This window comes from Schistocerca piceifrons, chromosome 4 (genome assembly GCF_021461385.2).
Source record: "Schistocerca piceifrons isolate TAMUIC-IGC-003096 chromosome 4, iqSchPice1.1, whole genome shotgun sequence".
NCBI classification, from domain to species: domain Eukaryota; kingdom Metazoa; phylum Arthropoda; class Insecta; order Orthoptera; family Acrididae; genus Schistocerca; species Schistocerca piceifrons.
The window spans coordinates 327,651,293-327,679,086 of NC_060141.1; the positions used below are offsets into that span (position 1 = coordinate 327,651,293).

The 27,794-nt window shown below is 44.3% G+C and overlaps 1 protein-coding gene across 1 annotated transcript in view; it reads right to left on the bottom strand.

Annotated features, from left to right (window-relative positions):
* Positions 1-27,794, bottom strand: part of LOC124796335 (ER degradation-enhancing alpha-mannosidase-like protein 3) — a 228,558-nt gene that overhangs the window by 193,285 nt on the left and 7,479 nt on the right. The window contains exons 2-3 of the mRNA XM_047260471.1: positions 5,090-5,135; positions 2,979-3,079 (exon numbers count right to left, since the gene is read on the bottom strand). Coding sequence (XP_047116427.1) covers positions 2,979-3,079; positions 5,090-5,135 — 147 coding nt within the window. The remainder of the gene's footprint in view (positions 1-2,978; positions 3,080-5,089; positions 5,136-27,794) is intronic.

Genomic DNA, 27,794 nt, shown 5'->3' on the forward strand with positions numbered 1-27,794 from the left:
GGCAACATAAAACAAGGACTGGCAATTGCCTATAGAAGAGACAACTTAATACAAAAGCAACTAACACAAACACAGACAAATGCAACATATCTGGGATCTACCAACTCATGCGTCAAGACTGCAACTCAATTTACATTGGACAAACAGTAGAAATTTTAACACTGGATACACTGAACGCAGAAGGGCACTTAAGAATAATAACAGTCATTCCACATTTGCAGAAAAACACACACGCTCACGCATGCGCACAAACAGTGAAACAGTGTGCATTAGCAAGCTCCAGTTGAATATCGTGCATAAGTCTGAAAACAAGATCTACAAAAAGAAGTCAGCTCTCTCTATCTCCACTCACCATCTCACAAAGCCTAATCACAATCAGCATATATTTCAAATTTTTTTTCAAAAAATAGTACTGTAACCTAAAAATGCTAGTCAAAGAATAAAATAAAACTTTGCAAACAAAAAATATAATGTAATATAATGAAAGTAGTGCTACAGAAAAATATCAATAACATCATATTAGGTCTAAAATTGGATAAATTATGTAATAAAACACTTATTAACTGCGGATGACATACTTGAAGGCAATAATTATAGCTGTGCTACAAGCAACAGACAGACTTATGAATATTAATAAGGTATATATTTATTTTTCATGTTAATATTTCTGTCAATACTTATAGTAATGTGATTACCATAATCCCAAGAACTGGTAAATATCATAATGCATAAATTCTTTGGATGTTGTTCAACAGATAATGAAGTAAAATCTACTGAAGATGGAGAAACATCGCGAAACGTGTTTGAATGGTAAAACAAGAACCATTGTGTTTATTCAAGGCAGAAGCACATTTCCTTAGTACATGTTAATCATGGAGTCTTGAAAACTTTTGTACTTTGCCCATTCCTGTTCATAAGACTTGCAGCAATCATTTACCAAAGGCATTGGATGACTCTTCAAAACTGTTACCTTTGCAGATGATACAAGCATACTGATAATGCACCAGCTACAAATACGAGAATAGTCTAACATCCTTACAATTGGTTATACATTCACTGAATAGTGTCCTATAGCCTAATCTACTGGTGCATTGCAGCAATGTTTAGAAAAGTATTTACTACATAGAAGTGTGCAGTAAGATAATTATTTAATGTTGATCTTACAGAACCCTAGCCAAGGACCTCAGGATTCATTCCCTTAGGTGACAATACACTTGTCCTCTAAGTAATTAAGATATCTAATGGTGTATGTAATTAATGAAAAGGGTTGATTCAGGATGAACAATCACAGAAGTAAAAATAATCTAAACAGCAATTATATTACTCTTGACCCACGTTCAGTATGCAATTTATATTTTTACGCAAAAATCTTTAACAGGTTGCTGGCATCCATCACACAAGAAACTGGAAAACCTCAAATGTTCATAAATAAAGTTTAAGGCAGAAAACCTTGCAGACTAGGAAACCAAAGCTGTGAGTAAACATCTTTAGTATTAAGAAGTTGTTTTACCTGTATTTAAACTGTTTTACTAACAAATCACAACTGGTTTTGTGGCTTTGAAAACCACATCTTATGATGATATGTAACAATAACAACATTTGTTGTCAGACCAAGCTAATGGCAGTTTATTATCTTGGTCTGACAAAGAATGTTGAGTTCCATGTTCCAGGTTAGTTCTTATGACTTAGTTCCATGTCACCAGAGGATGTGATTTTCAGTGCCACAAAACCAGTTGTGATACGATTAAAAAAAAAATTAAATACAGCTGAAGCTTCTTCATCCCCAAGAAAGTTTAAAGGAACCTTATTTGTCGCTACAATTTATTAGAACATATGGACTCAAAAATGTAAATTCACTGACATTAATATTAACATTAACAGACTTTAAGTGTAACAAACAGATGATTGTGTTCTGTGTAAAGTTACATATATGCTTACTTTGAAGTATTATACAAAAACAGTAGCTAAGAAGTGTAACAAGAAGAGCAGCAGCTACTTTTCTGCTTATAAAGTAAACTTGCAGTAATGCCCATAATTATTATTGTCCTCGATAGCACCAATTGTAAATGGTTGTTAGTCTACTTTACGCAAATAACCTGCAATGGCCATTTCTATTTTATACTCTGCAAAGCACTGCAAAGTGCAGGGGAATAATAACTGTTTAAATGCCTCTATGTGTAATGTAACTAGTATAATATTGTCTTTGCTCTCTGTCCAGGAGCAGTGTGTAGGAACTGCAGTGTATTGCTACATTCCCATTTATTACTCACCCTTGAAACTTCGGTGTTACCAACAGTCTCTACAAGGACTTGCAATAAAATGCTGCTACAGTACTTGTGTAATCTTCCATTTAATCCCCTCTTGACAATGAAATGCATTTTATCTAGCATCTCTCTATCTAGCCCCTATTTCATTTTACATCTACTATGCAGTAGCTGGTTCCTCTAGAAGTTTCTTTCAGCGACTGTACACTATGAACTGACCTTCCAATCATGAACTGTTCCTCTAGGTAGTGCTTTGTCAACAATTCTTCAAAACTTGAGGTGCATTTTCCTGCCCAAAGCTTACTGTTTCGAGTGTCTTCTCGAGATAGGACACTGTTGACACCTTATCTAGCTTACTAATAATATATTCCCATTGTTTTGGTTGCCTTTTTTACTTTGGTAATCATTGTTACTACCACTGCATCATCAGAATAGCTCCTAGTATCTCTCTCTCTCTCTCTCTCTCTCTCTCTCTCTCTCTCTCTCTCTCTCTCTCTCTCTCACACACACACACACACACACACACACACACACACACACACAAAAAGAAGCCAAAATAGTTTTACAGTACTCTCTCAGTTCAACCTTCAACAGATTTATTTGTTGCTTGACAAAACAAGTACACTGAGTTAAATGTCACACTGACTTAAATATATTTTAAAAGGCTAAGAATGATTTCATGTATTTGTATTGTTAAGGCATAAACATACATACTTTCCAAGTGTATCATCTATATCACCACGGCTTGGCTCTGTCCCACGCCAACGACCACTACAACTCAAAGGCATCAGTTCATCTGCAGGATATGCATTTTCCTGAAATAATTGTGTTTATTAAAATATACAATGTTTGTTTTAGAGAGATTAAAATCAAAAAGTAGAAATCTGAAATCCTCCACAATATAACATCCAAGAAGTAATAACAGTTTTGAAAATGGTAACACTTATCAGTGTGAAAACTAAATCCTTACAACACCACAATAAACCAGCACAGCACAGAAAAACTAGGAAAGCTTTAAAGACAAACTTATACATTATAGGAAAATGAAAAATAATATGGACAATATTTGAGAAGTAAGAAGTGTGTCTAGTCATCAGTTCTATTTAGTGTGGACCAGGGTTTTTGTTTCTATCATTAGGCACACAAAACCCACTCTCAGTGAAAGTGTTTAGCAGCCCTAAATATAGGGAATGGGCCAACATTCACCTGGTCTTTATTATTCTGAAGTTCTTGGCCTTTTGGTTTTCCATTCTCTTCCACAGCAATCTTCCACTTCTTTTCTATTTACATGGTGTGTTCTCTCCTGCCTATGTCTCTTTCTTATTATGTTGTCACCTCCCTCCTCCCCCCTCCTGTTTCACCCAATTTTTTGAGGTTTCCTTGCATTTTTAGCCTATCAATCAAATAGCAATTGATTACTGGCAGCAGGAAAATGTTTCTAGTCCACTGTTAATTTACTTTCCAAATCTAAACATGCAATGCACACACCTCTTCCCCCCACACCATTTCTTGCAATGAAGAGGACCTTTAGACTATGCTTTCCAGTTCACACTGCTCCATATATGCCTGTTTCGGTATTTATAACTAATCTTATTATTTCTGTATCAAATGTTGGTTACATATACTTCAAATGTTTATGGGGATGAAGCAGGTCTCACTTGTAAAACAGAGTGGTGAGTTGTGGCATGGAAACAAAAAGATGGAACTAAGAAACACTTAAAGGCTGGTTTGAGACAACCACTATAACATATGTTCCAAAAGGGATATATGCAGCCCCATGCTGGTATTATGTTTCCTAAATGGAAAGAAAATCTTCAGAAATTATTTCCAGTACAGTTCTTACTTCTGCAAAAATCTTTAACTACTGATTCTGCACATAACAAAAATTCCTAGTATTCCAGTGTATCAGATAAAGGTATATAACTTCTATGAAAGATGCTTAGCTCTCATTTTGACTATCAATTATAAAAGTATGTGTGTGTTGGCATTATCTACTGTATCTAGTGATTAATACTACATATCATTGAGCAGTGTGTAACAACAGATCAAAATCCTTACAGTACACTCACCTACTGGATAGTAGCTTCCCACACTCAGAATGCATAAAATTGAAGGAAATCTACAGGTATGCAAGGATACTAACGTCATACTACAATATTAATCTCAGTAATCAACAGCTACAAAAGAACACAAAACAATACTGGAACATAACAAAAGGAAATATACTCATGGTAGAGTTTGTTTTCTTTTTTGTTTGTGAACTGGTTGTACCCACACACATTTCTCACAAAATTCCAGTATCTGTCAAACTTTGAACTGTTGCCAGAGGGTTACAATCAAGAATTAAAGGAACAGTACATCTGAAGATGACTAAATGGTAATAAACTTGATACCACTCCTCATCAAACATGAACGTATTGTTTCCCACTGTATCAACTCATTCAGTGTAGAGTTCCAACAGGGTCGTTCAGAGATCTCCAACAAACACTGGAGTCTAATGAATGAAAACCATAACCCTGCACTAACTTGTACAGCCACTGTTCGATGACCAACTGTTAATGACAGCTAAAATGTCTTTAATTAATAAATAAGACAGACAACATAGTAACCAACACAAGAAATCGAATAAAATCGAAAGAATATGAAGTAGGATAAAAACTTAACAAACCAGCATAAGATCTGAATTTTTATTATTGTGCTGATGTAAGTCGTCAAAGTTTTTTTAATTTGACCAAGGTGCTGAGCATAACCACGGCACATAACTACACCATCACCACTATCAAAACACAAACAACATTATTAATGAAGCAATACACATTACTCACCATGTATGCTCTGTAAGCATGATAAAACATGTCCCTGGCCTGATACCTGTAAACAAAGTGAGAATACAAAGATATTAATCTTGTTAAAGTACATGTGTTTTCAGTGTTGTTATCAAAACATATTACAAATCAAACAATGGAAAATCCAGGATGGACTGTAACAATATTAGAGAAGGAAAGTTGCTACTCACCATGTAGCAGAGATGCTGAGTCGCGATAGGCACAAAGAAAAGATTCAGCGGCAGCACCAGTGCACGATGGGAGTGGCGACTGGGTGGGGGTAAGGAGGAGGTTGGAGTGGGGAGGGGGAGGGATAGTATGGTAGGGGCGGTGGACAATGAAGTGCTGCAGTTTAGACAGAGGGTGGGAGACAAGGTGGGGAGGACGGTGGTGGGGGGCAAATAAAAGGAAATTAAAATACTGGGTGTGGCGGTGAAATGACGGCTGTGTACTGCTGGAATGGGAACAGGGAAGGGGCTGGATGAGTGAGGACAGTCTAATGAAGGTTCAAGCCAGGAAGGTTACGGGAATGTAGGAGGTATTGCAAGGAAAGTTCCCAGCTGCGCAATTCAGAAAAAGCTGGTGTTGGTGGGAAAGATCCATATGGTACAGGCTGTGAAGCAGTCATTCAGATGAGGGACATAATGTTTGGCAGCGTGCTCAGCGTCCACAGCCTAGCCACCCTTGGTCGGTGCATCTGCAGTGACGAGCAGTCCCTCTCAAAATATACCCAGGGTCTCACTGAAGCCTTAGCTGACCGTAACTATCCTCCCAACCTTGTACAAAAACAAATCTCCTGTGCCTTATCTTTCCGGTCTCCCACCCCCCTCCCAAAGTCCCACAGTCCGGCCACAGAGGAGCATTCTCCTTGTACCTCAGTACCATCCGGGACTGGAGCAACTGAATTATATTCTCCGCCAGGGTTTCGATTACCTCTCGTCGTCCCCTGAAATGAGAAATGTCCTGCCCACTATCCTCCCCACCCCTCCTACAGTGGTACTCCACCGTCCACCGAACCTACACAATATCCTCGTCCATCCTTACACAACACGTGCTCCCAATCCCTTACCTCATGGCTCATACCCTGCAATAGACATAGATGCAAGACCTGTCCCATAAATCCTCCTACCACCACCTACTCCAGTCCAGTCACTAACATCACCTATCCCATCAAAGGCAGGGCTACCTGTACAACCAGTCATGTGATTTACAATCTAAGCTGCAACTACTGTGTTGCAGTCTATGTAGGCATGACAACCAACAAGTGGTACACCCTGTTGCTGAACACGCTTCCAAACATGACATCTTTCATTTCAATGACTGCTTCACAGCCTGTGCCATTCAGATCCTCCCCAGTAACACCAGCTTTTTCTGAATTGGGCAGGTGGGAACTTCTGCTGCAATACATCCTACACTCCTGTAAACCTCCAGTCCTCAACCTTCATTAGTCTGTCCTCACCCATCCAGCCCCCTCCCTATTCCCATTCCAGCACTACACAGACATATCACCGCCACACCCAGTATTTTAATTTTTTTTATTTCTCTCCTTACCCCCCCCCCCCCCATCCTCCCCATCTTGTCTCCTACCCTCTGTCTAAACTGCAGCACTTCACTGTCCCGCCACCCTCACCATACTACCTCTCCCCCTCCCCACCCCAGCCTCCTCCTTACCCCACCCAGTCACCACTCCCATCATGCCCTGATGCTGCTGCTCGTAGTGTGGTTTCAGCTGTCTGAAACTGCAAACATGTGTGCAAGTTGCGTTTGCGTGAGTGTGTGTGTGTGTGTGTGTGTGTGTGTGTGTGTGTGTGTGGTGTGTGCATGTGTGTGTGTGTGCGCGCGCATGTGTGTGTGTGTTGCTGATAGATGGCTGAAAGCTATAATTGCGTGAATCTTTTTTGTTGTGCCTATCGCAACTCAGCATTTCCGCTATATGGTGAGTAGCAACTTCTAAACATATTAACGTTCTTTTGAAGCTGTATATTGACATTATAGACTCTTTATAGCAGCCTAGCTGCACTTAGTGTGTTGTGGATGTTTGATGAGTTTTTCAATAATTTTGTACTTTTGAGTTTTAAAATTAATGTTTTATTTTAAAGATGTGCAGTAGTATTTTATCAACATGGTAGATGAGCATCATTGCTGAGTTTCTGGACATAAAGTGCAACAGGTGTAAGCAATTTCGATGATAACTTGATATTGTAGAAGTGCAAAAGCTGAGACGATGGCAGACTAAAGACAACAAACTGAAAAACTGGCTAACAAAGAAAACTGAGGAATCAGGTGAATTATAATGAGGACGAAACTTCCTCGCAGATAAAAACTGTGTGCCGGACTGAGACTCGAACTCAGGACCTTTGCCTTTCGCGGACAAGTGCTCTACCGTCTGAGCTACCCAAATATGACTCACGCCCTGTCCTCATAGCTTTACATCTGCCAGTACTTCGTCTCCTACCTTCCAAACTTCACAGAAGCTCTCCCTGCAAACCTTGCTGAACTAGCACTTCTGGAAGTTTTAATCTGCCAGAAAGTTTCATAACAGCATACACTCTGCTGCAGAGTGAAAATCTCATTCTGGAAACATCTCCCAGGCTGTGGCCAAAGCCATGTCTCCACAATATCCTTTCTTCCAGGAGTGCTAGTTCTGCAAGCTTTGCAGGAGAGCTTCTGTGAAATTTGGATGGTAGGAAACGAGGTACTGGTGGAAGTAAAGCTGCGAGGACAGGTCGTGAGTCATGCTTGGATAGCTCAGGACAATTTTACATAGTGATGAAATTTTTGAAGTACGTGACAAGCTGGTTAAAACAGAAGACATTACTCAAAATTACAAAACCAATCTTGCTTCATTGACAAATGCTAATGGGAAGGCAAGGAAATGCTCAATTTTGTCACTTTTCAACAAGCCTTTGCTTTGCGTCGGTGAATGCAAGACCACCAAAGATATTTGGAACAAACTGCATAAGATTTATGATGTTCCCTTAGCCAAATGCAGTGATTTGCTTACACATAGATTTCATAATATTATATGGGAAGCACCTGGTGATGTACAAGGTCATCTTGCTAAATCTGATGCGATACAAATTTTGCTAGGCAAGCCAGTCGATGATGGTAACCTATGGGAATGATTTGTGCAAACTTTGCCCACAGAGTCAGATTACATTAATGTTATGTGGATGAATTGTTAGCCGAATACAACACGAATAAATTACAAAAATTATTTTATTACTGAGAGTAGAGAATAACTGATTGTGATGATAAACGTGTTGCTGCAGCAACGATGACAAAAATGCAGGTTAACAAACGGCAACAAAGGGGCAATCAAACTATTTCTGAAGCAGAATCATAAACGGAACATAGGGAAACTATTCTTCACATGGCAAAGTAGGACACTAATCAAAATAATGTAACAACAGATTTGGTTTGCTTTAGATGTTAGGAAAAACAGTCATCAACCAAACGAGTGCTCTGGGATAGGGAAAAGAAAAGACTGTACTATGTTGTCAACCTGTGTAACATCAATGGGAAGTTCAAGAAATTTTAGCCACACAGATAAATCAGAAACTGAGAAGAAAGTTGTAATGTTGAGGTGCAACATCTTTTCTGTGGATATAAACAAACTGGCTGCAGTGAGTGGTATACTGACAGTGGTGCAATACATCACGTAACAAATTAATGTGACTGGTATACTATGTATGAACCATCCGAAACTCCAAGGATGATGGATAGTGCCACAAGTGGTGTAGAAATTGAAGCGTCTAGTACAGATCCCATTGGTATACAGGTATCAATGGACAGAATTGTACAAAGAATTATTTTCAAGATGTTTGGTTTCCTTCAGATGAATCTGCTAATTTATTTTCTGTTAAGAAAGCTGCACAAAAAGAAATACATCACATAACAAAGTGATGGCAAACCATGGGTATTTAAAAAAATAATATTCAATTTGTTGTTGCTGCATACAGTAATGAAAAGGGCTTTATCATTTGGCTGTGAAGGTCTCCATCCAGAAAAGTCTTATGTTGTTGCCGACACTGGTGATACCTTACAAAAATGGCATGGAAAATTGGGTTGTCAAAATAAACATTATGTGCAGTAGTTTTTGATTTGGTATAGAGACAATGACTGATAGCAGCTTTTGTGATGGATGTGTCTATGGCAGACTTCATCAGCTGGCATTGGTGAAAGAGTGTAGAAATCTATTAAAGCTGGAGAATTAGTTTATGCAGATGTTTGCAGACCAATGCAAGATAATGAACTGCAATGTCACCAATACTGTACTTTTCTGTTTATAAGAATGTTTTTTTTCCCAGATTGTGGGTAATGTACCATTCACAACACAAAGATTAAATTAAAGAAAAGTTACCACTGTTTATTAAAAAGATAAAGACTCAAGTTGAAGTTACTTTGCCAGAATTATTTAGGTTTGCTGACCACACCTACAAAAAGCATTGTGAGGTGAGGCAGTTCTGGCTGTAACATACACACTGTATCTAAAGTGTCCCATGAAAACTGAAGGCAAAACTCCAATTGTGCGAAAATGTTGATTTTGAAGAGAATTGTTACTGGGACTGTATGAATTAAAATGTAGTTATAAGTAATGAAATGGTTAGCAAAGCATGTGTATTGGCAATGACGGCCAGTTGAGAGCCATTATGAAGCACGGAATGAAAACAAAGTATGATACAATTTCCATGAGGCACAAAATTCGAAGATATCATTGTCTTATTGTGAAGATTTAGCCTACAAACCAATATTGATGCTTCTCTGTGAGGCACTAAGGAATTCTAAAGGGATAGTACAATCAGAAAAATCTGAAGAATGGAAAAATAAGCAATGGAGGAAGAAATGAATTCTCTGGAAAAAAATAAAACATTGAAACCAGTTTACAACACTAAAACAAATAAGGTGACTGAAAATCAATGGATTTTTGCTACCAAACTATATATAAACACTGAAGAAGTTCAATGTAATGCTCTGTTAGTGGCAAAATGATATACAAAAAGATACACTCAATGATTTGGGATAGCTTATACACAACATTTAGCCCTGTGGCAAGATTTGAGACAATGAGTGCCCTGTTGAGTGTTGTGATTCCAACATGGTGGCATGGCAATCTGATGTAAGAACAGGATTTCCGAAAGGTATTTTGAAGGAGGAAATTTACGTGAATGAACCAGAGAGCTATGGTGACAGTAAAGGTCATGTATGTAAATTGCTGAAGAGTCTGTGCAACTTAAGGTAATTGTTAAAATGCTGTTATGAATGTCATAGTGAATGTAATTTACAGGAGAGCTATTCAGATCCCTGCATGTTCTATAGTGAAAAACTGATACTGCTGTTTTGTGTTGATGATGGATTCGCTATGCACTCTACTGATGCAATAACTTAAATCTACTGAACAATAGGTAAACATTTTCAGATCACTATAGAAAATGCTGATTACTTCCTGGGCTTACAAATCGAGAAATTTGATGACTATATTCAAAAAAATCAATGTAACATGTGAAAAGAATTTTAGAGAAATATGGCATGATGGATGCAAAACAACTGCCTTTACCAACTGTGTCAGAATGGATACCACTTTTTAATAATACTGAACACTACTGATAGATAGTTGGAAGTTTGATGTATTTAACACAGGGTACAAGACCTGATTTATAGAATGCTGTTAATATTGCACTGTGAGAGAACAACTCACAAACACAGGTGTATTTTGCATTGCTCAAATAAATATTCAGATATCTAAATAAAAAATTGCAGATTGCAATAAGTTTGAGAAGAATGGAGGTCCAATTGTGTGATAAAGTAAATTACAACAGTGTGTTGCCCTTTCTTCAATGGAGGAAGAATATGTGGTTGCAAGTGATGCTTCCAAACCACTTGTGTTATAGAACTGACTTCTGGAAGAAATTGGAAATGTTGATGAGTCCTCAGTTCCTATTTTGCAAATAGATAACCAAGGGCTATTAAATTCATTAACAAATTAGAATTTAATGAATGATCAAAACAGATAGACAAAGTATCATTACATTCGTCAACTAGTTGGTGAAGTGAAGATTTGAGTGAATTACACACAAACCAGCAGACGTAGGAACCTAATGGTACTATGCATACTTCATGATGCACATAAAATTTGGATGTTTTTGAGGTTAAAAATAAATGTTTTACTTTAAAAATGGTCTATGATTTTTTTATCAAAAAATCTTAAACACACAACAAAATAGATTGTTAAGCCAACAGTTCCTGTTCGACACTGGTTAGTCACCAGCTCTTCTTTTCTCCCCATTATGGTGGGGGGCCTGTAGTATGAGGAAACTTTGGATTAACTGAAGCCTTCAAAACAACTTTGAAAACTCATAACCACACAGTCACCTTTCAATCTACCCTAGATCCTGGCAACACTACAGATCTACATGCCACCACAACTAAGATTCACATGCATCAGCTTCGCCAATTCACTATCAAATTGTCACCTTCCGGACATAGGCAGAGAGCGTGTGCTGGCAACAAACAGTATCCTGTTGCATAACATGCTCCGCAACATGACAGTCGTGGCCTCAGTACCTGTTTCACAACAAGTCCAAGATGTTTTGTCAGTAATTGTATTAGCCTAACGCACATGCTGCAACATCATTATGTTTCAGGACAAAGGAGGCATCCAGAATTGGTAGGTTCAGTTCACCCAAAACTTTGATAGAATAGAACTTCAGATAATCTTTTAAGGTAGATTGCACTGATGATTGCATATCTGCAATTGGACACAGGTGGGCAATCCTGTGACACATGTTGATAACAAGGACCTGCTGAAGTACGGATTAAAGTTAGAAAAACAGATCATGACCTGAGCATCTTCTGAGCAATATTCATTCTTTCATGTCACACACATGATTATGGGTGTTAATTAGAAGGATCTCTTACAAATGGTGATTCAACTTCCCCCCCCCCCACCCCCCCAAAAAAGGAAAAAATGTTGGTCTCTGGTCTCATGGCATGGTCAGAGGTCTAATTTAAATTGGAAGACGACATTTTGGTTGAGTGTTGGCAATGTCAACAAATATAAATAGGAATTAAAGGTTGTAATAACATACTGATTAATAACACAGGCTGAGCTCTAGGTTTGCCACTGGCAACATTTACTCTATGTTTAACACACTCAGTTATGACAACCTGTGAAACCTACTATATAATTGGTACAGCCATGTCTAACTTCTGACAAAACCAAGAGTTGCTCCACTGTTATTACACTTCTGTTTACAAATAAGTAGAACTGCAAGATAAATTCAGAAACACTGGATCAAATAAGTAAGAAATCTCTGGTAATTATTTTGGTGCATATTGTACACTTATATTGTACACCAAATCATCATCAATACAACTGTAAGAAAATATTTTTTAACCTTTTTTTTATTTGGCATCCTTACTCTGTCAATCAATTGTCAGTTGTTCACATCAGGAAGACATTTGTAAGTACATTGTACATAGTTCTATAAATGGTCATGGACCAGGAATCAATTTGGACCTATCAAGTAAAACAAAGGAAAAACACAAAACAATGTTTTCTATCATGGATTACGATTGTATAGCCTAATAATTTCCCCAAGGAGATGAGTCAGATAACTGAAATAAATTTATTCACAAAGGTGATCAAAAAACATCTTTTAAATAATGTGCAACATACAGTTCAACATTATTTAAAGAACTCTGAGTACGAGTTAATAAAAAAAAAGACAACTAAACTACTGACATAATATATGTTTACAATATACTGCTAGTTACGAGTAACATAACAGCACAGTACACTAGGTACATATCAAATGAAGTAGTGCATTTGTTAAGATAATAGCCTCAGATTTACAAGAATGGAGGCTCCTGCTCTGACCTGCCAACCAATATGTTTTACGTGTTTGTACACATGATTTCTTTATTTGTTCTTGAGTTAAGTTACAGCAGCTCCGGTTGTAATAGTCAGCCAAGGATAGCAGAACGGCCTCCAGTCCATCATGGTGTCACATATGAATCATGCAAGGAAATGGGTAATGCCATATCTGTGGTGATGGCAAAGCCAGAGAATGCTCTCAGATGGTAAACAGCTTTATTGGCAGCTCAATCTGTGCAACAAAGTCAGACAGTGCCCACTGTTGGGCACTGCTGAGGCAGCAGAGTGCTACATCTGCAGTGCCGGTGGGAGTTGGATGGGGTTGCCTTGCAGAGCTAGTGGTGTCAGCATAGCCTGCTGTGGTCAAGCAGTCAGCATTTGTGAGGTGGCAATCTGGATTTGGCATGGCCCAATTTGAACTCAGTATCTCCTGACATGACAGAGTGCTAGGCACTGGTGTGTGTCGAATGGGTGCACTAGAGTGGACACAGTTCGATGCTCGAGGGCATCAAGATAGCTGGCACTAGCAGGCTAATGACCACGTTCAGCAGCCAGTGCTGTCAGAGGAGGCTGCTGCTCTGCTGAGGCTGCATCAGTGCTAATGCTGGAGTTGAAGTCAGTGTCGAAGTTGAAGCATAGTAGGGTGGTATGCACATCAACAGCCCAAGGGTCTAGCATTGCCCATGACAGGTATGTCCCCAGTGCTGGAGAGCCAAATACACTTGCCCACACTGATGGAATGCCCTGACTGACTGGCAAATCAACTACTGCTTCCCTTTCATGCTCTTAAGACATTTACAACTCCAACTTGTTACTGTACAAGTTGTACATAACCTTTTGTTCCTGTATATTATCCCGCTACCTTCAGAATTTCAAAGAGTGTACTCCAGTCAACATTGTTAAAAGCTTTCCCTAATGGTCTAAAAGCCATAAATATATATTTTCCTTTCTTTTAACCTATCTTCCACAATAATCCATAGCATCAGTATTACCTTGCTTGTTCCAACATTTCTCCAGAACCCAGACCATCAGTTTTTCCAGTCTTCTGTAAATAATCTGTCAATATTTTGCAGTCATGACTTGTTAAACTGATAGTTCAAAAATATTTACGTCTGTCAGCACCTTCTTCCACTGACTGATTGATTGAAGGGGTTTATGGGACTAAACCGCAAGGTCATCAGTCCCACGATTCTTGTGTAAGATATAGGTGTCCGTTAAAAGTGGATGGATCCCGTCAGAGGGGACAAACTATAAAGTGAGCAAGCTAAAATCACACACAATAGAAGGCATAAAAGGGAAGCCAAAACTAAAAACTGGAAAAACAGAGGGATAAAATAGCAGTCTTTGAAATGCAGGTGGTCATGGGTTTCAGACCCAGAAAACACAAGAGGTCCCAACTACAACCATCCTGCCCCTGCTCCAGGAGTAAAGCAAAACCTTATAACTGAAAAGAAAAACAACTTTCACATAGGAAACTGATGACCAGTTCAACCATCCATGAGTCGTCTACTAATATTAAAGACAAGGAATCTGGCATGCTATACATAGTATGAAAGATCGAAAGAAAGCGATATTCAGCTAATATGTGGGATACCGCCAGTCTGGCTCCACAGCCACACTGTTGGGAGGCTCATTACACAAGAGAAAACAACAGGTGAGTCTAGTATGACTGATGCTTAGACGACAAAGACAGTGGACTCCTTCCAAGATGAGCAGAAGGAAGAGTGCCAACTGCAGCAGTCTCCTTGATTGTGTGGAGTTTATTATTGAGAGCAGAAGTACACCAGATGTCATTCCACTTTTGCACAGAGAGAAATTTGATGGGTATCCACAAATCTGTACCTGGAATAGAGAAAGGTAGTGGGGGTGGGGGAGGGGGGGGGGGGGGCGTGCAAGTACTTGCCTCTCTAGCCAGACAGTCAGCCAGTTCACTTCCTAGGATGCCCACATGACTTGGGACCCAGAGAAAGACAACTGCGCAGGCGGCACAGCCAAGAGCAGAGAGGTGGTTACGGATAGCAGAGACCAAAGGGTGACGAGAATAGCATCGGTCGACAGCCTGATCATTGAGCACAATAAATTAAAACAGCATGGTGGAAGGCCTGAGAAACAAAAAGAGGGCTCTGTGAGTGGATAGAAGCTCTGCTCTGAACACACTACATAATCCCAGCAATAAATGGTATTCTAAGCCAGTAGGAGACGTGAAAGCGTATCCCACCTTATTGATTATCTTAGAACCATCAGGGTAGAAGATGATGCAACCCTGGAACTCTCTGAGTATAGCACATACAATATGCTGGAAAACCATAAGAGCGACAGAGACCTCAGGACCCTGGAATAGGTTGGTCCTAATCTGTAGTCTAGGAACTTCTGGGGATGGGGTACATTCCAGTGCATGGAGATGGAGATCCCAACAGAAGGAAGTGATGAGCATTCTAACAGGCAGTGATCGGGAGGGAGACATCCTTCATTTGCAAAGTGACTGTGTAAGAAACCAAGAGTTCACTCAGTTGTATTTGTAGAGGAGGTTGGTTGGTTGTTTGAGGTTAAAGGGACCAAACAGCAAGTTCATCAGTCCCTTGTTTCAAATAGACTCCATTCTGCTAACGGGACATCTCAGAAAAGTCAGAACAAGAAAACGGAAAAAGGGGAAACGTAAAAGGGCAGTCACGTTGTCAATAGTAAAAACAAATGAGGGAAGTTGGCAAGAGAACGAACCCAACACTATGCTGAAGCAGCATAGGTAAGACCACCTGTGACTTAAAAGGTACAACTGCTATAATGCAGAAAGTACGTATGGGAATAGAAAAACTAACCAAGCCTTAAAAAGAAGGGGTAAAAACAGAGTAAAATGGAAAGAAAAGAGGAGTCCGGTCAGGGAGGTGAATCGGGAATCTCTGAACACTGCCTACAGTGGGAGACACCCAAACACTCACCGCCCTGCCCCAACACCAGAGGGAGATTAAAAACTTTAAAACTGAGAATAAAAACCACTCTCCCGGAGGAAACCTAGAACCAGAGAGACCATCCGGGAATCGTCAGCCAACATCAAAGGTAAAGTGTGGGGGAGTCTGTACTTAGCACGCAGAGCCAAAAGAAGGGGGCATTCAACCAAAATGTGGGCCACTGACTGGAAGGCTCCACAACCACATAGCGGGGGTGGCTCATCACGCAAAAGGAAACCATGGGTCAGCCTGGTATGGCCAATGCGGAGACGAGACAGTGTGGTCGAATCCTTGCGGGAGAGGCGAAAGGAAGAACGCCATGGGCCTGGATTCACTTTAATGGCACGAAGTTTATTAGACAGTGGAGTAGCCTCCCAAGAATTGGCCCATGACTGTGCAAAGTGGGATTTGATGTGAAGCCGTAAATCCGCTGCAGGAGGGGTTACAGGAAACGGGGGGTAAGTAACTGCTCCCCCAGCCAAACGATCAGCGAGCTCATTACCCGGGATACCCACATGGCCCGGGACCCATAGGAAGTCAATGGAACAAGCAGCACGGTGAAGATCAGCGAGATGGTCATGGATGGCAGAGACCAAGGGATGGCGCGAAAAACACCGGTCAATAGCAAGAAGGCCACTCATCGAGTCCGTACATAACAAAATGCGGTTGTGTTGGGATTGTTTAATAAAGGTAAGGGCCCGGGAAATTGCCATCAATTCCGCAGTAAACACCCCACATGAGGGTGGCAGTAGATGATTTTCCGTTCCAACAAAGGACGTGAAGGCATACCCAACGTGATCAGCAGATTTAGAGCCATCAGTGTAAAAAACAACAGCATCCCGAAACTCCCATAAAATTTGGCGGAAAAAGGAACGGAACACCACCGGGGGGATGGAATCTTTCGGACCGCGGCGGAGATCCATCCGAATTCGAGGCCGAGGAACTAACCAAGGAGGGGTGGAGGGGAGGGAGCGAGGAAGACAGGACAAAGAAGGAAGCCGAAAATCACGGTTAAGAGACGCAAGGCGCAGTCCAACCGGTAAACCCGCCCGAGGGCGGGAGTCAGGCGGGCGACGTCCATGGTCTGGGAGTAGGATAGAATAGGAAGGATGAGCGGGAGAAGAACGGATAGTAAGGGCATAAGACACCAGAAGCTGGGACCGCCGAACAGAAAGGGGGGGGATCCCAGCTTCAACCAGGAGACTATCAACAGGGCTAGTAGGGAAGGCACCGGTGGCCAAACGGATACCACGATGGTGGACCGGATCCAGCACGTGCAGCGTGGAAGGAGCAGCTGAACCATAAACTTGACAACCATAGTCCAAACGTGACAGAACTAGAGCACGATAAAGACGGAGGAGGAGGGAACGGTCCGCACCCCAAGAGGAGTGGGCAAGGAAGCGAAGGACATTGAGTTTACGGAAACATCCTACCTTCAGGAGTCTGATATGGGGCAGCCAAGTGAGCTTGTTGTCGAAAAGAAGACCTAGGAAACGAAACTGTGGAACCACAGGTAATCTTTGTGCAGCGAGATAGAGCTCTGGATCAGGGTGGACCGTAGTACAGCGACAGAAGTGGACCACCCGCGATTTTAAAGGAGAGAATTGAAACCCGTGTGAGAGGGTCCATGCAGAGGCACGCCGTATAGCCACCTGGAGCTGCCGTTCTGCAGATGGCATCGAGGAGGAACTAACGCAAATGCAGAAATCATCCACATACAGGGCAGGGGCGACCAAGGGACCGACAGAGGCCACAAGTCCATCGATAGCAATGAGGAAAAGAAGGACACTCAAGACAGAACCCTGTGGGATGCCCGTCTCCTGGGTCCGTGGAGAACTAAAAGCAGTACCAACTCGAACTCTGAATGACCGATGGATCAGGAACTGGCGGATAAAAATCGGGAGTGGGCCCCGAAGACCCCACTGATGAAGGGTTAGTAAGATGTGATGGCGCCAGGCCGTGTCACAGGCCTTGCGAAGGTCAAAAAACACTGCAACCAAATGGCGGCGCTGGGAAAAAGCCTGCCGAACTGCGGATTCCAAGCGAAGTAAATGATCGATTGGAGATCGTCCCTCTCGAAAGCCGCACTGGTAAGGGGACAATAGATCCCGAGATTCGAGGACCCAAGTGAGCCGACGGGCTACAAGCCGTTCAAGTAACTTACAACCAACATTGGTCAAACTAATTGGCCGATAGCTGTCAACAGATAGGGGGTTCTGACCAGGCTTAAGGACAGGAACCACAATGCTATCCCTCCACTGAGAAGGGAAGTCACCCTGGAGCCAGATACGGTTAAACACCCGAAGAAGATGGTGCCGTTGTGGAGCACTGAGATGTTGAAGCAGCTGGTTATGAATGGAATCTGGGCCAGGGGCCGTATCGTGAGAAGAAGATAGAGCAGAAAGAAATTCCCATTCAGTGAAAGGTTCGTTGTAAGATTCTGACTCACAAGTGGTGAAACATAAGGTGACAGCTTCAGCCTGCTGTTTATGATGAAGGAAAGCAGCTGGATAGGAGGCCGACGCTGATGCCATTGCAAAATGGGTCGCAAGATGTTCTGCGAGAACTAATGGGTCCGTACAAATGCCATCTGGGAGGTGAAGGCCTGGGAGGGTGGACTGCCGATGGCAACCTTGGAGAGAGTGAAGTGTAGCCCATACCCGTGACAGAGGGACAGTGGAACCAAGGGAAGAAACGAATCATTCCCAACATATCCGCTTACTCTGTTTGATTAAATAACGGGCTTTAGCGCGAAGGCGCTTAAAGGTAGAAAGGCTGGCTACAGATGGGTGCCTCTTAAAGTGTTGCAAAGCTCGACGGCGATCACGGATGGCAATGGCAATGGCCGTACTCCACCACGGGACTTGCCGACGACGAAATTGTCCAGATGAGCGCGGGACAGCAAGGTTAGCAGCGCGAACAATCGCGTCAGACACGTCACGTAGGACGTCATCAATACAACCCGACAAAGAGGGAGAAAACTCGACCTGTGCAGTATATAGAGGCCAATCGGCGCGGTGGAAAGACCAACGAGGTAACCTCTCCATCGGGGAGCGGGAAGGGAGCGTGATAATCAACGGGAAATGGTCACTGTCACAAAGGTCGTCGTGTGGCGACCAGTGTAATGAAGGGAGGAGAGAGGGAGAAGAAAGAGAAAGATCAATGGCAGAAAAGGTACCATGACCAGCACTGAAATGAGTAGGGGAGCCATCATTAAGAAGGCACAGGTCGTGGTCTGCAATAAATTGGTCTATAAGAAGACCTCGTCTAGATGGAAAGGCACTGCCCCACAAAGGATGATGAGCATTAAAATCCCCAAGGAGGGGGAAGGGAGGAGGAAGTTGCTGAAGAAGGGTGGTTAAGGCAGCAGGTGTAAGAGTCCTGTCAGGAGGGAGATAAAGATTGCATACTGTGACTGCAGAGTCTAAGTGGACCCTAACAGCAACCGCTTCCAATGTAGTTTGGAGAGGAATCCACGTGCTAGCAATGTCTGTACGGACCAACGTACAAACGCCACCAGAAGCCCGCAAGGGTCCGACCCGATTTCGACAGAAAACACGGAACCCACGGAGGGTCGGTGAGTGAGCATCAGTAAAATGAGATTCCTGTAGAACCACACAAGCTGCTGAGTAGGACGAAAGAAGGGATTTCAATTCCGGAAGGTGACGATAGTAGCCATTACAATTCCATTGGAGAACCAAAGAAAGATGGTTTAAATGAGGGCTGAACACGCTAAATCCAGTCATACCGCCGGGTCCCCACCCGTCACCGACAAGGAGGGGGCGACATCCATAAACGACAGGTCAGAATCCGGTTGTGAAGTCAGGGAAGGGACCTCCGGTGACACCAGAGGCTCTTTGTCCCGGGATTTATGTTTCTTCTTCTTTTCAGGCTGAGATCGAGGAGGGCTGTGTGGCATAATGGAGCCAGCTGCAGCAAGATCAGGAACAGAAAGAGACCGGGCGACCTGGGGGCCTATAGACCGCGGCTCTCGCGGTCGCCGTGCTGCAGCAGACCTTTGACCTGGAAGGTGCCGGGAAGGGGCATCCCGGGAGAGGCGCCCTTGACCGGCAGACGCCGAAGGAGTGGGACACTTCTCCGGCTGGGGAGGGGGAGCAGCGCCCAGAGGAGAAGGTGTGGGAGCCGCAGGGGAGGGGGGAAGGAGAGGGGTCCGGGATGGGGGTAAGGAAGGGGGAGGAAGGGATGAAGATGTAACCAAGGCGTAACTAGATGTCATGGACACAGGGTGCAATCGTGCATATTTCTTACGGGCCTCTGTGTAGCTTAAACGATCAAGGGACTTATACTCCTGTATCTTTTTTTCTTTCTTATAGACTGGGCAATCTGCTGAACGTGGAGAATGATTACCATGACAATTTACACATACAGGAGGGGGAACACAGGGACTCCCCTCATGGAGTGGACGTCCAGTCACCACAGAGAGGGTCCTGGGAACAGCGAGAAGACATGTGGCCAAAACGCAAGCACTTAAAACACCGCATAGGAGGTGGGATGTACGGCTTCACATCACAGCGATAGACCATAATCTTAACTTTCTCAGGAAGGGTATCCCCTTCAAAGGCCAGGATAAAGGCACCAGTATCAATACGATTATCTTTAGGACCCTTCTGAACACGCCGAACAAAGTGAACACCCCGCCGTCCGAGATTGTCCCGAAGTTCCTCATCAGTTTGAAGGATGAGATCTCTGTGAAAAATCACACCTTGTACCATATTTAGATACTGGTGAGGGGTAATGGACACGGGAATTGTGCCAAGATGGGTACAGGCACGAAGGGCCGCAGATTGGGCAGCCGAAACAGTTTTTATCAGCAACGAACCCGACCGCATCTTGCTCAGGGAGTCCACTTCGCCAAACTTGTCTTCAATGTGTTCCACAAAGAATAAAGGTTTGACACTGGTGAAAGTATCTCCATCAGTCCTGGTGCAAACTAGATAACGGGGGAAAGGTTTTGCCCCTAGACGACGGGCCTGACCCTCCTCCCAGGGGGTAGCCATGGAAGGGAAGGCCGAAGGGGCAAGAGAAGCAGCACTTGAGGAATCAGTACCACGCAGAGAGACGGCCGCAGAAGAGCCGCCAGAGTTTTGGACCCGTATGCGTTTCATCTGCATAGCGTCCGCCCTGATACCACCCACTCCGATAAGGGGCTCTCCTCACGGGCGCCACCCAGCCACAGCAAGGGCCGTCTGGCACGGCGGCCATTGCCGGGAGTTCCGATGCTCCAGGATGACGAGCAACCACTCCAAGGCATGCATGAGGAGGTCACAGCTCAGGTATCAGAAGTGTGATCCCTGTGTGTTCAGGGGGCTCAACCAAAAGGGTACATAGCGACCCCACCACACGGGCTGGCTACCGTGCTGGCTATGCACCCTAGCATCAGACAACGACGTAAAAGAAAAGGTGGAATGTACTAGGAGGGCACACGTCGGAGACACTAGGTAAGGTGCTCTTCCCCAAATGGCTCGCACTACGGAAGAGAAATTTTGGGATGGAGGTCAAACCCCAGAGGGGGACCAAGGAATGCCAAAAGGAGGAGATGATTACGCAACAAAGCCGGAGTGTAAAACCAACAGAACCAGGAGGATAGCGGGGGCCAACATAAGCAAGTACACCAATAGAGGGAGAGGAGAGGGCGAGGGGAAAAGGGTATGGAGGGGAAAGGAGGGGAAGGGAAAGGAAATGCAGCCCGGGAGAGAGAGAAGGCTGCAATGGCTCGGGGCCCCGTGCTCGCCACGCACGTATCCACAAAAGAGTTGTGGACCCCCTGGGGGCTTGTAGAGGAGGAATCCCCATCTTCTGTGAGGGCACTATCAATGGAACTAGTGCAAAAGGCACCAATAGCCAGACACATCCCACAATGGATGAACAGGGTCAAGTGTTTGCAGAGTGGAAGGAGCCACTAAGTCATAAACCTGACTACCATAATCTAGTCTAGACAAGACCAGAGCGTGGTAAAGATAAAGAAGACTGGTACAGTCTGCACCTCAAGACATGTGGGCCAGGAGGCTGGCAGCATTAAGCTTCCACATGCATGTAGTCTTTAGGTAGTGAATTTGGAGCAGCCACATCAGCTTTTTACCAGAAATAAGGTCCAAGAAATGAGACTGTGCTACAGCATCAAGGAGCTGGTCACCTAAATAAAGTGGTGGATTTGGGTGTACTATAGGTCAACGACAAAAATCCATAACCCATGTTCTGGAGGGAGAAAACTGGAAGCCCTGGGAGATGGCCCTTGCAGAGGCCTGTCGGATGGTGCCTTGAAGCTTGCCCTCCACAAATGCTACCACATGGGAGCCGCACTGCATGAAAAATCGTCAACATGCAATGCCGGGGTAACCAGAGGCCCAACAGAGGTTACAAGTTAGTTGATGACTATGAAGAAGGGTGTGACACTTAACACAGAACCCTGTGGGATGCCGTTCTACTGAATCTGAGGGTCACTGAGTGAAGTGCCAACTTGAACCCAGAAGAGCTGGTGAGATAAAATCAGAAGGTGGCCACAAAAACCCCAGTCATGGAGGGTTAACTAAAATGTGATGGTGCAAAGCCGTGTCGTATGCCTTATGTAGGTCAAAGAAGACAACGACAATGTGTCGGCGTTTAGTAAAAGCCTGTCGGATTGCTGTTTTCAATCTGAGCAAATGGTCATATGGAGATCATCCTTCCAGGAAGCAGCACTGATATGGTGACCAAAGACCCCAATATTCAAGTACACAATGTAATCTGAAGCTACCCATCCTCTTGAGCAGTTTACATTCGTCAGGCTAATCGGACGGTAGCTGTCAAGAGATGCTGGGTTCTTCCCGGGCTTAAAGACAGGGTTAGCTGTACTGTATCCAAGTGCTGGATCACCTGGTTGTGGATGGAATCCGGGCCTAGGGCTGTGTCACATGAAGAGGTAAGAGCCTGCAAGAATTCCCATTCAGTGAAGTGTTCATTATAGGGTTCAACATTGTGCAGGTTGAAACAATGGGGGATAGGAAGAGGAAGCCAATGCTGTTACAAAGTGTGTCGTGAGGTGTTCTGCAAGGACCAACGGATCAGTGCACAGAGCACCTTGGAGTTTTAAGATCCTGGTCTGTTGACTGACACTGGCAGCACAGACGTCTACGGAGCCTGGACCAAACCTCTGATGAAGAGGCATACATCCCCAGGGAGGAAACATAGCACTCCCAGCATTCCTTTTTACTCTGCTTAGTAAGGTAATGTGCCTTAGCAGGGAGATGCTTAAAAGCAAGGAGGTTGGTCTGTGAAGAGTGTTGTTTAAATTGCTCCAGCAGCCGTTGGCAGTCCTGGACAGTGACTGCTACATCCTTGGTCCACCATGGACCGGTCAACGACAAGAGGGACCTGTGGATAGGGGGGACAGCATTGCCAATCAACATGAAGAACAGTGTCAGAGACGTCTTGCACAACCACATCAATGCAATTTGAGAGGGAGGTGTTTAAGCACACAACAGACATATATAAAGGCCAACTGGCCCCGCAGAATGCCCAACATCGGGGCTGTCTGCCTGTTGGCAGCAGCGGAAAGATAGAGTCACCGGAAAGTGGTGGCTGTCACAAAGATCGTCATGGGATGACAAATGTAGCCAAGCCATGAGACCAGGTGAGGTGGTCATGAGATCGACAGCAGTAAAGGTGTCATGATTGGCATTAAAGTGGATATCACTGAGGAGACACAAATTGAAGTCTGTAACGAGTTTGGCAATTAGGAGACCCATACCTGTTGAAGTGTCACTCCACCACAATGGGTGATGGGCACTGAAGTCCCCAAGGAGGAGAAACAGGGGCAGGAGTTGCTATAATAAGGTAGATAACCAACATAAGGAAGTGGCCTACCTGGAGGGAGGTACAAATTGCAAACAGTGATTGCCAGAGTTGTCTGCACTCTAACCAGTCTTGCCTCCAGGTTGCTACGAACAGGGATAGAGTCACTAATGACATCGGAGCGAACTGAAGTGCAGACCCCCCCCCCCCCCTCCACACACACACACACACACACACACACACACACACACACACACACACACAGATGCTAACCAAGGGCCAGCATGGTTCCAATGGAACACCAGGTAACCATGAAATGTTAAAGGGTGGTCATCACGGAAGTGCGTTTCTTGAAGAGCAAGACAGAATGCAGAATAGGAGAAAACAAGATGATGTATTTCTGGTAGGTGATGACAGCACCCATTGCAGTTCCACTGGATGATCGTGTGGCGAGAGTTCAGGTTAGACATAAAGATGCCGAGAGGAGGTCATGTCACTCGGTCAGTGGTCATCACCAACAAGGATGGGGTGATACCCATAAAAAAAAAGGTGTCAGACTCAGGTTGCGCGAGGGGGGAGATGGCAGCTCTGGGGGCAATTGAGGGGCTTGTCTTGGGACTTAAGTTTCTTCTTCTTCTCTTTCGGAGGTGGAGGAGGGCAGGGCACAGAGGGAGTATAGACGTCTGCAAGATATGGAACCAAAAGGGAGCCGGCAACCTCGGGGCACAAAGATGGTGCATCTCATTGCTGAGTTGTGGTAGAAGACTTCTAGCCTGAGAGTCGCTGGGGAGACGGGTCCCGGGAGTAGGGTTGGGGTGGGGGGGGGGGGGGGGGGGGGGGCAGCTCCTGGAGCAGAGGTTGTGTGAAATGCAGGGAGGGGAGAGGGGGCTGGGGCTGGCGTACAGAAGAGGTAGGAGACGGAATGGATGTAACACAGCAAAAGTTGAAGAAAGTAACACTGGATGGAATCTCTCATTTTTGACAAGCCTCAGCATAAGACAGCCAATCCACAGACTTGTACTCCAGGATCTTCTTTTCTCTCTTGTAAGCTGGGCAACCTGACGAGTGAGGGGAGGGGAATGGTAGTTATGACAACTGACACACACAGGTGGTGAAACATAGGGGCTTCCCTCATGGAGTGGGTGTCCACAGAGGGTCCACCGTACAGCAGCAAGACATAAGCCTGAAACCCAAGCACCCAAAGCACCTCTTAGGTGTCACATCTGCAGCACATAACCTTGAACTTCTCTGGGAGAATACCCCCTTGAAAGCCAGAATGAAGGCGCCGGTATTGGCGCGTCTGTCTTTGCGGCCCTTCTGCAAATGGCAAACAGAATGAACGCAGCATTGCTCCAGATTAGCCTGGAGTTTGCAGGATGAGGTCCCTACAAAAAAAATCACTGCCTGGACTATATTCAGAGATTGGTGAGGGGTAACAGACACTGGGACATTCCACAACAATCAAAAGCACAAAGAGCTGCAGAATGGATGGCAGAAGAAGCTTTGATTAACAGGAAGCACAACTGCATCTTTCTGAGAGATTCCACTTCATCAAACTTGTCCTCGATATGGATTGTGGCGGTGAATCTGTCCCTATCCATCCTAGTACAGACAAGGTAGTGGGGAAAGTGTTTCAGCCTTGCCCTCCTCCCATGGTGTAGCCAGGGAAGGAAAGGCTTCCGAGTCATAACAAGCAGCATTCAGTGATCCTTCACTATTTGAAGAGACAGCCATTTGAGAACGGCCAGATTTTTGCAGCTTGATACGCTTCATGTGCCAAGCACCTGTCCTGATACCACTCACTCTGATCAAGGGCTCTACCTATGGCATCACCCAGCCACAGCAAGGGCTGCCTGACATGGCAGCCATTGCCAGGAGTTCCCACACTCCAAGAAGACAAGCAACCACTCCTTGGCATACATGTGGAGGGAAGAGATCAGGTATCAGTAGTGTGATCCCTGTGTTGTCAGCAGGCTCAGCCGGATGGGTACATAACAGTTCCACCACATGGGCTGGCTACATCTGCTGGTGTGGAGAGCAGCTATGGTGGGGAAGGAAGAAGGGAAGAAGAGGGGAGAGGAATCCACACTGTAGACGCTAGGAAGAGAGTTATTCCCAAAATGGATCACACTAAAAACAAAAAATTTGGAAGAGGAGATCAAACCTCAAGCAGGGACCTAAACTCCAAAAAGGATGAAAGAGAACCGGCAGAAGGAACAAATTCGCCAGCCATACAGGGAACCAAGTGGAAAGCCAGGTCAATATAAATCAGAACATCAAGAAACGAGAAAAAGGGGGGGGGGGGGGGGGTTCAATGGGGAATGAGCAAGGATAGGGAGGGAGGGGCAGGGTGAAGGAAATGCAGTCAGGGAAGGAAGAATGGGCTGCAATAGCTCGCGGCCCCGTGTGGCCAAGCACAAACTTACAAAGAACCGGAAGCCCCTGGGGGGTCCAAATCTGTGGTCTATGCACCATTAAACAGGGAAGGGAGGGGTAGTGGAGGTGGGAGGAAATCATGGGGCATATTCCAGTAAGTGTAGATCAGTGTAGAAGGTGATCCCAAGAGGGAAGTGAGATGCATTCCAACCGGCAATCCTACCTGAGGGCAGGTATCAGGAGGCAGACGTCTCTTGTTTGCAAAGAGGACAGGGTACACAGAATGGTCAGGGAATCGTCGAATGGTAATTTCATAAGAAGCCACCGAGAGACAAACACACCCCATAATGATGAACATGGCAAGTAATTTCAGAGTGGATGGCACTGCTGCCATAAGCCTGACAACCCTAATCTAGTCTGGACAAAATCAGAGTGCGGTAAAGATGGAGAAGAGCAGCAAGGGCTGCATCGCAGGATGTGTGGGCAAGGACGTGGAGAGCATTAAACCTTCACATGCAGGTAGTTTTCAGGTGGCAAATAGCCATGTCAGCTTTTCATCAAAATAAGGCCCAAGAAATGGGACTGTACTGCAACATCTAGGTGCTGGTTGCCTAAATAAAGTCCTGGATCGGGGTGTACTGTGGGTCGATGGCAAAAATGCATCATCCACCTTTTGGAAAGAGGAAACTGGAAGCCATAGGAAAGGGCCCACAGAGAGGCCTGTCAGATGTTGCCTTGGAGCTGGCGTTCAGCAGATTCTACCAAGTGGGAGCAGCACCAGAAGCAAAAAATCATCGACATACAATGCTATGGTAACCAGAGGCCCAACAGAGGCGACAAGCCATTGATGGCAACAAGGAAGATTGTGAAACTTAATACAGAACCCTGTGGGATACTAGTCTCCTGGATCTGTGGGGTGCTGAGTGAGGTGCCAACTCTAATCCGGAAGAGACAATGGAAGAAAGACCCCCAAATAAAACTCAGAAGGACGCTGCAGAAGCCCCATTCATGGAGGGTAACTAAACTGTAACAGCCCCAAGCCATGTGGTATGCCTTATGTAGGTCAAAGGAGACCACGACAAGGTGTTGGTGTTTAGCAAAAGCCTGTCAGATTGTTGTTTCCAGCCTGAGTAAATGGTTAGCTTTTGTCCTTTCCAGAAGCCAAATTAATATGAGGACAAAAGGCCCCAAGATTTGAGTACCCATCTTAATTGAAAGCTAACCATAATTCACAAGCAGTTTCCAAAGTAAGTTGATCAGGCTAATCAATCAGTAGATGTCGAGAGACAATCTGTGAGCCAAATGTAGTTTAAGACCCTGTGGAGATGTTGCCTCTGGGTACCGTCCAAGAGTTGGATCATCTGGTTGTAGATGAAATCCAGGCCTGGGGGCAAGTCACGTGAAGAGATAAGAGTTTGCAAGAATTCCCATTCAGGGAAGGGTTCATTATAGGCTTCAGCTTGAAACATTCTTGGTCCATTACAGTACCAGTGACGAAGAGGGGGATCTGTGGATAGGGGGACAGCAGTGCCAGCGGCATGAAGAATAATGTCAGAGACATCTTGCACAGCCGCATCAATGCAATCCATGAGAGTGGTGTTGAAGTGCACAGCAGTCTTATATAAAGGCCAATTGGCTCTGGGGAATGCCCTGGCAGCAGCAGGGCAACAATAGAATCATGAGAAAATGGTCACAGTGACAAAGAACACCATGAGAG